Raw genomic sequence first — 12,078 nt, 5'->3', positions numbered from 1 at the left:
AAGGAGGAGAAGGAGAAGGAGAAGGAGAGATGGGGAGAGACAAGTCTGACCGTGACCGACCAGGAGGAAGATGATGGGGGACAGACGATGAAGAAACCTTTGAATGTGAGAGCAGGTCTTGAGATTAAATGTGATGCATTACCTAATGGCCGTGCATGAGAGCACACAGTTGAATTGTAATAAAATGAAGCTTTGTAAGCACGCACACACACACACACACACACACACACACACACACACACACACACACACACACACACACACACACACACACACACACACACACTGTACACACACGTTCCTTGTGACCTTGTTGCACACTGCAGGTGTTTCAGGTCTCCTGTATTCTCTATCACAGCCCTCTGACTGACTGACTGCACCATACCTGCCTGTCATTTTGTTTTCTTATGTTTATTTGAAAATAAAAAATGATATACGGGACCAAAGATTAGGGGATTGATGTATCATATCACCCACCATCTCAACACTACGTACCTCATTATAATAATTAAAAATGATTTAGTCGACTACATAATAACTTTTATTTGTTCGTCTGTGTTAGCTTTCATCAATAGCGCATCGCTCAGGAGCGTCACTGCAGGCTCGTATCTTTACGCGTCGACTCCGCGCACTTCTTTCAGCAGCATCCAGGCAACGGCTGGGGACCGTTGTGTACGCTCTCACAAACACACACTCACACACACACGCACACCTTCAGGGTCTGCCCTCGCCTCGCTGCTGATTGGTTCCGCGTCTCCGCGTGTCCCAGGAGACCAGCGCGTAACCCGACCTCCAGGTGAACATCCAACCGAGGGACGAGAGCCTCACGGGAGGACCTGAGTGTTTACCCGAGAAGAGCAAGGATGGATCCGTCACGAGGGACACTACCTCCTCTCTCCTCGGCTTCTAGGACATGATGCTGTTAAGTAGTAGAAGATGGTTTTAGACACGAGGCTGCAGCTGGACGGTGAGTCAATATCTTCTACTTCTTACGTTTTGGTTTCCGATACATTTCATGTTTTTTGTTAACTTTAGATCGAGCGCGATGAGCCGAATAGTTTTGCGGTCATCTCATATTCCTCACATCACAGAAAGTCATCGGGTGTTATTTAAGATGTCAGCTAGAGCAAATGTCATTGTCCTTAATTTAATTAAATGATCATCATTCAATCCCTCGGCGAAATTATAAATAAAAACGTCTTCTTTTTTTAAAATCTTTTAAACTGGCTGTCAAAATTACTAACGTCACCATAAACCAGGAAGTCACTCTTTGATTAAATTTGCATTTGTTGCTCTATAAAAAGATAGAGAGCTAGAAAGATAGATCTATTGAGAGTCAGTCAGTTAGATAGATAGTTAGATCGATGGATAGACATGTCTTATATGTCAGTCAGATATATATATATATAGATTTATTAGATAGTCAGATTGAGAGATAGATACAGTAGATATAGATTTATTCACGAGCAATAGAAAAATAGAAGGAGTGATAGAGAGAACGATAGATATTATTAACAAGCTAAACTATTCCTTAACTTGTTGCTTGTTGTTCTCCCCAGGGTGCCTTGGGAAAGGAAATCCCCAGATATAATCCCCTCTAACCGGCTCCTGTGAGTTCACCCTGACCCTGGAACCTGAGTCCCACCCCACCCACCACCACGACCACGAACACCACCACCACCACCACCACCGCCACCACCACCACCACCACCACCACCACCAAGAGGGAGACAATGTTTCCCTCCACCGGTTCTCCGCGCCGTCCCGCCCTCCCCTCCTCCCCCACCTCCTCCTGCGTCGCGGCGTTGCTCCTCCCCCTTCTCTGCTGGCTCCGCCCCTCCTCTTCCGCGGCGCTCGCCTGCCCGCGCGGCTGCCTCTGCGCCAGCGACATCATCTCCTGCAGCGGCGCCGGGCTCTCCCGCTGGCCCCGGGACGTCCCGTCGTGGGCGGCTCACCTGGACCTCAGCCACAACCTGCTGGCCACGCTGCCCGCCAACTGGAGCGCGCCGCGGCCCCTCCGCCGCCTCGCCTCCCTGCTGCTGGCCCGCAACGCCATCGCCGGCGTGGAGCCCGACGCCTTCGCCCTCACGCCGCACCTCGTCCACCTGGACCTGTCCTCCAACCGGCTGGCGGCCGTGCGGGCGTCGGCCTTCGGTCGGGGCGCCCTGCCCGGGCTGGAGGTGCTGCTGCTCTTCGGGAACCGGATCGCGGCGGTGGAGCCCGGGGCGCTGTCGGGCCTGCGCGGCCTGCGGCGGCTGTACCTGGCGGGGAACCGGCTGGCCGCCGTCCCCCTGGAGCTGCTTGAGGGCCGGCCCCGCCCCGCCCACCTGGCGCTGCTGGACCTGTCGTCCAACGCGCTGACGGCGCTGCCCGTGCAGAGCCTGCTGGCCCTGGGGGCCCGGCCGCAGGTGTACCTGCAGGGCAACCCCCTGGTGTGCGACTGCGCGCTGCGGGCGCTGCTGGGCTTCTGGTGCCGGCGGCGGTACCGCCCGCTGCTGGACTTCAGGGCGGAGTACCCCTGTGGGGCGGGGGGGGGGGGGAGGCTGCTCCACCTCCACCACCTCCACCGCAAACACCCAGGACCTGGTGTCTCTCGTGGGCGGGGTTTATCAGATCGAGCCGGGCGATTGGCTGACGGTCCCGTGCCCGGGCTTGGCCCCGCCCCTCCGGGAGAACCAGACGGTGTTCTGGCTCACGCCCGGCGCCGTCCTCAACTCCTCCTCCACCTCCTCCGGCGACGGCGACGGCGGTGACCATGGCAACGCCACCCTGCGGCGGGTCCGGGTCCTCCCCAGCGGCGCCCTGGAGATCCGCGGGGCGGTGGCGGCCGACGCCGGCGCCTACACCTGCGTGGCGGCCCGCGGCGCCCCGCCCGAGCCCGAGTGCGGCGGCGAGGAGGAGCGGGGCGGGGCCGACGGCGAGGTCAGTGTCCTGGTGGGGAACAAGAGCCAGGGCGGGGGCGGGGCCAGAGGGGGCGGCCGGCGCCGGGGGGCGGAGCACTTCAACACGGCCTTCACCACCCTGGCGTCGTGCGTGGTCAGCATCGTGCTGGTGCTGCTCTACCTCTACCTCACGCCCTGCCGTTGCCGCGGCGACCGGGGGAGAGGAGGGGGCGGGGGGTCCGGGGAGGCGACGACGGGCTGCGGGGGCCGCGCCTCCCTGCTGTGCTCCGACCCCGGGGAGGCGGAGTCCCGGGAGAGGCGGAGCCACAACGGGAAGCGGGTGGCGTTCCTGGAGCCGCGAGGGGCGGAGGAGGACGGAGATAAGGGCGTGGCCGGAGCGGCCGGCGGCTGTGACCCGGGCATTACCGTCGGCACGGCGACGGGCCTCGTCGTCGGCATGGCGACAGAGAGCATCCTGAAGAACGGAGGCGGGGCCATTGGGGGGAGGAACAACTCTAACCCCGGCCAACAGGTGGTGTAGCTAGAAACAGACCTCCTCCTCGCTCCACCTTTTCACGCTTTTAACGCTAGGTGGAGGAGTGTGTGTCTGTGTGTGTGTGTGTGTGTGTGTGTGTGTGTGTGTGTGTGTGTGTGTGTGTGTGTGTGTGTGCGGAGCAGGACTCTGCGGAGGTCAACACTGTGACTCACTTCATTACTATCCAACCTTAACTGGTTCCCAGTCGGCCCAGTCTACTGTGGTGGAGGAAGATTAGTAAAATAGGATCCGTGAAGAGCGAGTGAAACGGTCAAGTGGTGGACACAAATGGAACGCATCCAGGCAGCCGTGCATTGTGGGAAAAATCGGTTCCTCCACATAAACCGTAGATGGGTCGTATAAAGAAGTCAAGCGTTAAAGGACAATTTGCGGTAAGGGTTCCCGGACGCATTGGGAATACTAAACACCAGAGGTATTTCCATACACAATCTTATTAACATTTTATTATGCAGGACATTGAGTAATTTCCATGGAGAAATGTTGGTAGCAAAAGTTTCCGTATCCGTTGCCAAATTCTCTCATTAACTTTGCTATTTTCTATGTATTTTTTTATAATGAATCGTTCAATTCATAACTACTAACGAGTTATGTATAAATAAGTGGAGCGCGGTGTGTGTACAAACCGTCAGAAGATGATTTTTGTGCGGTCACTGTGCATGTGCGTGTGTGCGTGCGTTACGACACACACAGCGGCAAACATGTTTTCCATGTCCTGTTTTAAAAGACGGTCCCCCTAGAATACTTCCAGCTACTGCGCATTGAATCAATCTTCTGTTTGAGGGACGTAACTCCCAGGATGCATCAGTGTTGTGCTCTAAACGTGGGCGCGTTCCAACCATCATCACACCTACTTGGACAACATGATGTTCTAAAACACACTGCACTGTGGCAGTGGTCTTCAGCATTACTCCGAGCCCTCTCAGGGTGACCGGTGTGTGTCTTCTAAACTCAGACCTACTATTGGGGAGAGCAAATGGTTCATGAAGTAAACAGAGCTTCCTACGTTGTTCACTCGTCACATGGAATCAATACTATTCTGGTTGATGTTCAGGGCTTACAAAACGTGGCTCCTTTCCATTTATTCACAGCTTTGTTTGGGACAGTGGGAAGATCACTTCTTTGTGGCGTTGGTTTTGATGTTTGTGTGTGAGGAAGGATTGCCCCTTGAGGGAGTCATCATCACTCTTGAGATGGTCCAAGCTGCGAGCAGAACGCCAGAAGCTTTATTGACGCATCGATTCTGCTTTAAAAAGCATGTCTTATTGAAGGCAATCGTAATTAAATAAAAAATATTTAAATAAGGTCTCCATCATCTATCATCCCGAATAAATCCCTTCTTCAGTACAGCACTAATACGGAGCAGGGACCCAGATTCATTCCCCCACTGGCCACAACAACCACAACGACCACAACCGTCAGAGCAACACAAACCAACCAACAGACAAACGTCAGCGCTCGCTCGGAGGAAACGGATCCCCTCCTGCTCAGACCAGAGACTGAGCCGTCTCCGAGCCGCGCCTAGACGACCCAGTAAGCTTAAATTAGAATGATTACGGCGGTCATCAATTTAAATCGGCTACAACCCACCCTGACCCACATAGACCCCACCCTGACCCACATACACCCCCACACCCCATCCCAACACCCCTACTACAGCCCCCCCCCCCCCCCCCCCCCCCCCCCCCCCCATCCAGGTAAAGTGAGGCTGCTGGTTTCAGTCCGCAGGCCCGTGTGTCCATCCTGATTCATGTGTAAATTATACTTTGTAAAAGAACATGAGATGATTGTAAGGCAGATGTCTTCGTTCTGGATGAACTAACGCGTCCCCCTGTGAAGATGTTTGGCTGTTGTACTAAATGAGAAACCACCAGAATAAACCTGATGGCTAAATGTGTTTTACTATACTTTTCTCTGTTTTTATTCCACAGGTTGAGGCAGAACACTATTTAGGTTTTATTAAAAATCACAACCATCTTAATGCTTCATCTGTCTGTTAAAACCTGATTCAAAGTCAAATGAATCTAAGGCTAATTATTGTAGGCTACATTGGCTGACCAGCTGGCTTAGAGCCAACTCATCTCTCACGGTCTACTCCTCAATAGAAGCCTAAAGCCACCCTGTGGTGTATTGGTAAAGACAATTGCTACACCATAACACAGCAAGCCTTAAAAGGCATTAATAGACAATCTATCAACACAGAGGTGTTAGTAGAGAAGGATATTACTAGTCCTACTCATGTAGGCCTACAGTTTAAAGAAAAACTTTTAAGAAAACGCCGTTTTTTCTTTTTCTAGTCGACACCTGAGTATGAAGCGAGGAGGTGTGAAAACGATTCAACGTGACAGGGTTGTGTGTTGACCTATCGCTGCAGCAGACACTCCCAGACGGGGTGTGATATGGAGCGAGGAGGGGGGGGGTCCATCAGACAGCCAGTGACAGGACGCCCGTCCTCGCCTCGTGCGACAGGAGACAAGGTGCGGTTCACAGCTGGAACGCAGCCGCCTCGCGAGTCGTGACGCGCCGCCGCTGACGTCAGCTGATCAGCGGTCGGACGGCGTTGTGTCGTGTGCGCGCGTGTGTCCACTCTTCCTCAAACACTAATTACTATCAGGTCATCCTAGAGATCAATTAGCGTCACGGGCGCCAGCTGTGAAAAGGGGTCCGTGGTTATATCACGGCGTCGCTCGTTAGAGGAAACACAGGTGTATCTCATGAGGATAATTGCCTAATTAACACATCACTGAAGTGACTCATCCAGGCCCTCATTAAATTAATGAGATTGTTCAGTCTCACCTCCTACCACCATCCCTCCGGGATACAGGCCGTAGGTAGAGAGGTGGTCTGATGTTACCACCGCAGCTTTGGGTAGAGGGGACGACAGAGCGACACACATGTTGAATATCAAGTAGTGACTCCCGTTAATCTGATTTTAGATGAGATAATATCCTCTTAACATAGCAGGCCTACTGGATCCGGGATTAGACATCAGGGCGACAGGATGGAAGGGAGATGAATTCATGGAAGGGTTGACGAGTTTCTTGGTAAAAACACAAGAAGAAATGTTCTGATTCATCAGATTATAAATGAACGGGCTGCGTTCCATGATTTGGAACGCAGCCCAATCAATAAAAACATAATAGCCTACTGTGAACAATCATTTTCCGTGTGAATTATTGATACACAGTATGTGCGGGAAATATTATAAATGTAAATATCTAGATGTATATAACGTAAATGCTTTTAAATATAAAACGAAGTAAAGAACCGGAGGAATTGAAAGGAAGAGAGATAAGACTGAAGGTCAGCAAACGTGGAAGTGTCAGCTGTGTCGCCGTGGCAACAGCAACAAGGAAGCTGGGTTTTGTTTTTTTGGCAGAGATGTGCCTTTGGTGGCGGGCACGTGCGCGCGCGCAAGCACGCACGCACGCACACACACACACACACACACACACACACACACACACACACACACACACACACACACACACACACACACACACACACACACACACACACACACACACACACACACACACACACACACGCACGGTGGCTGGTAACCTACAATATAGATGCCTTGTCAACAGGAAGAGGCGGGACCAGCCAAACGTCGTGATTAGTGCTTTGGTATCAATCAGTGTCCGTCCAGTCCACCAGTAGGCCTAGCTAACAGGAGGATAGAGCTGTTGTACTGGGCGAATACCAGTGTCAACCAGTTTTATGACATTGTTGCAACTGGATTTCTCCCAGTGTCCACCATTTACCGGACTGATATTACTGGACTGCTCCCAGTTAAACCAGTATCACACTGTGGCTGTAATGGGAAGCTCCCATTGTCCACTAGTAGAAGACTGTGGTTGTACTGGGCAGGTTCCAGTAAAACCAGTAGAAGACTGGGGTTATACCGGGCTGTCCCACAGTAGATTGGCCTCCCACTGTCCCACAGTAGATTGGCCTCTCCCAGTGTCTACCAGTATAACTGGGCCTCTTCCAGTGTCTACCAGTATAAGACTAAAGTTTAGTTGTAATGAGAAGCTCCTCCACCAGTAGAAGACTGTGGAGATGCTTGGCATCTCCCAGTATAAAACCTAGACAGGGCACGAACCACCATCCACCAGTATAGAGACGTGCAGCAGAAAGGCGAAAAATGGACTGTAACTAGAGATATTCTCACACGACAACAAACATCCAACATAAGGAAATCTCTAAACCCATCTGACGCACCGAACACAGGCAGATCGGGATGCGATCCCCGGCCAGCCTTACGCAACGGTCCGTGTTCTGAGTTAATCCTCTTACGGTGCGGGGTGGAGGAGTCGCCCGGGTCGGAAACACGGCGACATGCTTCCTCGGTCCCGCGCGATTAATAATCAAAATGGAAAGTTGTCGCGCCGACGGCCGCGCGGTAATCCATGCAGGAGGTCGGGAACACGTTTAAATAATATAACTACCCAAGTCCAATCATGGCCACTGACAGGCTATGGGATGAGCCCATGCACATTTAATGTTTTTTCGTCACTTATTTAGTATTTACTATTAAGGGGTTTTGGCAGATGCTTCAGGCCTGAGCTGAATCAGATTTAAATGTATGGGTTTCAGATTATAGAGGCCTCAGGATTCCGTCGAATTTCGGGTCTGACTGCAGGACTGACCCCAGTAACGTTGCCTTACTGACTGGGAATCGAACACCCTGACAGACAGATTCATCACCTGGCCCTGAAGGCCACGGTTTGGATGATCTGAATATCCTTTGAAGGGTGAAGAAGCGACCAAAGACACGATCAGGAAATGGGTGCAGGCTGTATCGTCTGGTGAAAAAGCTGTTCATTTGGAGATGTTGGTTGTGGTGTTCGTGGTGGTTGTTGGTGATGGATGATTCATAGTTTGTGTATTTCCTGCAGATGCTTATCCTCCCTGAGCAGCGTTAGAATCTCCTTAACTAAGTGGCGGTCCAGGGATTTGAGGCAGTTGTGTAATTCGGGGTTTGCCTTAATTTTGACAGTCTACAGTCTGTATCGGAAAAGAGACACTTTAAATAGAGAAAATAAATTGTGTACGCATGTTTACAAGAACGTCAGTACCTGGCAGGTCAAACAACACACATCCACGTGCTTTGGCTCGTATTGATTTAATAAATGATACCTTATCCTGGATAAAGTTTAATATCAAATTAACTTGATAAGACTTTTGTTGATGTGTTCAATGATCATATTTAGTTATACGAATATCCTCATTGATTCAGTGTTTGGCCCCAAGTCTCAAAGTAAACGCAGTGAATACCATGATTAATGAGCTCAAGGATAATATCAAATTAATATATGAATCATTACACACTGTTACACAATGTCATGCCAAAAGTTAGAGGTGAAATGACAGATTAATTTTAAATAACGGTCCGTTTCAAAAGAAATGCTGCCCTCTGCAGTATTGCTGAGCATTGTGAATCCATTCGTGTGTGTATGTGCGTGTGTGTGTGTGAAACATCCAGGTTAGGTGTGTTCATTGTTTCATTTATATTCCATGCATATACAAATCTCCCTTCCCTATGTAAAGCTTTTCAGTTTCCAGAAGAATAATTTGGATCAAGGATTCAAATCCCACAGAGGAAACTCACACAAAATATAGACAATAAATATTCTTTATTTATTACTGCGGTCATCAATTTAAATTCAATGAAAGGCAATGCAGGTGTAAGCTTTCATGGCCCCTGCCACGATCTAGATGAGTCACATTTCTAAACGTGAATAATCTATTATTAGAGTTAATTTATTTATTTATTGCACTACACTACAGAGGAACAAAATGGCCTATCTGACATTCCCTTAAATATATCTCTTTATTTACAACAAAGGAAACACTATCAGCTTCTACCCTACACGTTTCTCGACCGAAGGGAAGGATGTAAACAGAACTTCTCATTCAGTTAGCGTAGCGTTAGCGAGCCCTGGTGGGTTAGCCCGGTTAGTTCGGTTTAAAAATGTAAAAGACAAGAGTCAGAGTTATTCTCGCTTTACATTCAGGCGCTCCAGGTTGAGGTTAATGAGTCTTACGAGGCAGCAGCAAGAGAGGACAGACGACAGGTTGGGGTGAACAAATAAAAACACACCAAAACCGATAAGCTCAACATGAAGAAACTGTTGAATTAATAGCAGCTGTCCGAGGAAAAAAAAACCAAGACAAAGAAGTTAGCCCCGGTGATCGACTCAACCAGGCGTCCATTTTGGATCCTCTCTCCCGTGAGGAGACGTTAGTAGCCAGCGGCGTCAAACACAGGGTGGTTGAGCGAGGCCGTGAGAGACCACACTGGATGCAGTTGTTGTTGTCCCCCCCCCCCCCGTTGTTTATCTTTTTTTAAAGTCGGGCCCCTGGTCAGACGGGCCGAGAGGAGGGCCCAGGGACGCGACGTCATGCAGGAACTACCCCCTCCCACTACATGGTCCTCCGAGGGTCTAATGGGAAGAGACCGGGCCGCTGGGGAGAGACAGGTCAAGGGTCAGCGACACTTAAAGGGCCCCTATTTCACCATCAGGTGAGATCATAAGACACACTTAAAGGGCCCCTAGTTCACCGCCAGGTGAGATCCTAATACACACTTAAAGGGCCCCTATTTCACCACCAGGTGAGATCCTAATACACAATTAAAGGGCCCCTATTTCACCAACAGGTGAGATCATAATACACACTTAAAGGGCCCCTATTTCACCACCAGGTGTGAGGGTGATCAGCCGTGACAAGCCGTTTGAAAGTCTCCCACTTGTGCCTGAGTGACATCACAAGGGGGTGTGTCCACCTAGATGTATCCTGGATAGATCAGTCGACCAGCCTACCCAGTGGACTGTGGCAAATGTTGCTTATCTGCCGGTCATACATCTAGGTGGACACGCCCACTTGTGATATCATTAAAACACAGGAAAAGGCTGATTTTCCAACGGTTTGAAATGGCTGCTAAAGCTCACACCTGGTGGTACGAAAGGGGCCCTTTAAGAAGGTATATAGGTCGTGGGGTGAGAGAGATGTATTCTTTGAGTCTTGGGGCCTGTCCACAAGCTACATGGTGCAGCTGAGGTTGTAGAGTCAGGCCTTACCGAGGTCCGCCACTAGGGGGAGCTCTAGCCCCATGCTGGGGTTAGAGTGGAGGTCTGACATTGTGTGTTTAGTTTAGTGCAGCTATGGCCGGACTATGAATGGACATTAAGAGAGCCTGTATGTACGACCTCTATGCTTTCGATTCATTTGTTATAAATGCCTGTCATCCGTCAGCTGTTAGTGAGTGAGGTTAGTGAGGTTAGTGAGGTTCTGTGAGAACATCAGGTCTGATAGACTGACCCTGGATCAGCATGAAGATATTTAGATTTTGAACCTCTGGCAAATTTCTGACCAATCAGGCCATCTCTCTCCTGATTGGTTACGGGGATCCCATAGGGCCTGTCAATCACAGGCCCTCTCTCCTCACCTGCAGCGGCTCAGCGCTGGTCCCGCCCCCCTCAGGGCCACTCCTTGTGGTGGCCGTTGCGCTCCTTCCTCCTCTTCCGTTCGTTCTTCTCCTTCTGCAGCCGCTCCAGCTCCGCCTCGTACATCATCTCCTGGATCAGGTACTTCTCCCGCCGCATGCGGTCCCGCAGGTCCTTGGGCAGGTCCGGGATCAGGTAGGCGATCAGCGTCTTGATGGCGAACACCAGGTGCTGTGGAGCCGGCCAATCAGAGGGTTAGAGGGGAGGGACGTACCTGGCTGGAGGGACACCTGGGCCATGGTTACACGGTGAACATATTGTTCCTTCGTTATATTGTAATAATGTAATATTACATCTATATATGTTTTATAAAAAAAAATTGTATCCATTTATATCTACACAATGCGATTATAAATGACCTAAATCTAAATGTAAACATATAAATACAGAAAATAAAGAAATGAATAAACAGCAACTGAAGAGGAAGACGAAGCGACTCCTAGCAGAGCGGAAGAACCGGCCATCCTGTTCGACCTGGCTCTGAGGATCCTCCGGAAGGCTCTACTGAACACGCTCAGTGGTCCACTACTGTACCCACGTCATCGTCACCGCCAGAGGAGGAGGACGAAGGACGGCGGGATGTCAGACTGACCTCGAAGACGATGATGAAGGCCAGCCTGGCCGCCAGAACGTGCCAGAACTGCAGAGTGTAGGAGTAGGGGTCCGCCGAGACTGGGGGCTCCCGATAGTCACGGTACCTGGGGGGGGGGGGGGGGCGGGGGTCAAAGGTCGTCACGCACTCAGGATGATGATGATGATGAGGATGATGAGGATACTGCCCCAGAATTAAATTTAGTCGGTCTCATTTATATATATATACGTGATGAAGGTCACTGACATTGAACCAGAGCACACGCACAACACATACACATGAACATACGCGCACACACACACACACACACACACACACACACACACACACACACACACACACACACACACACACACACACACACACACACACACACACACAGTACTAAAACAAGATGCGCTCCAAGCTGTGCTGAGTGGACCAGATCCAAAACCCAAGGAGAAAACGATACTGACCCTAATGAGGGTTAAACCCAGAGTAGTACCCTAACCTGCAGGACTCACTCAATAGCCTACTAACCTACCTGCAGCAGCAACT

The 12,078-nt window shown here is 50.6% G+C and overlaps 2 protein-coding genes across 2 annotated transcripts in view; one reads left to right on the top strand and one right to left on the bottom strand.

Moving 5' to 3' along the window:
• The first annotated feature begins 1,733 nt into the window (after positions 1–1,733).
• On the top strand, positions 1,734–5,048 carry LOC115543133 (amphoterin-induced protein 2-like). Its single transcript, XM_030355686.1, is given in 2 exon segments — positions 1,734–2,539; positions 2,541–5,048. Coding segments are annotated over 2 exon segments (1,689 nt in total). The 3' UTR covers positions 3,424–5,048.
• Positions 5,049–9,060: 4,012 nt separating this feature from the next.
• Positions 9,061–12,078, bottom strand: part of LOC115542165 (anoctamin-4) — a 50,193-nt gene continuing 47,175 nt past the window's right edge. Inside the window, exons 27-29 of the mRNA XM_030354319.1 lie at positions 11,542–11,647; positions 10,892–11,120; positions 9,061–9,909 (exon numbers count right to left, since the gene is read on the bottom strand). Coding sequence (XP_030210179.1) covers positions 10,923–11,120; positions 11,542–11,647 — 304 coding nt within the window. The 3' untranslated portion in view covers positions 9,061–9,909; positions 10,892–10,922. The remainder of the gene's footprint in view (positions 9,910–10,891; positions 11,121–11,541; positions 11,648–12,078) is intronic.

The sequence above is a fragment of the Gadus morhua genome, chromosome 4 (assembly GCF_902167405.1).
Source record: "Gadus morhua chromosome 4, gadMor3.0, whole genome shotgun sequence".
NCBI lineage: Eukaryota > Metazoa > Chordata > Actinopteri > Gadiformes > Gadidae > Gadus > Gadus morhua.
Note: the sequence above shows the minus strand (reverse complement) of the source record. Positions and strands in the feature narration are given on the sequence as shown.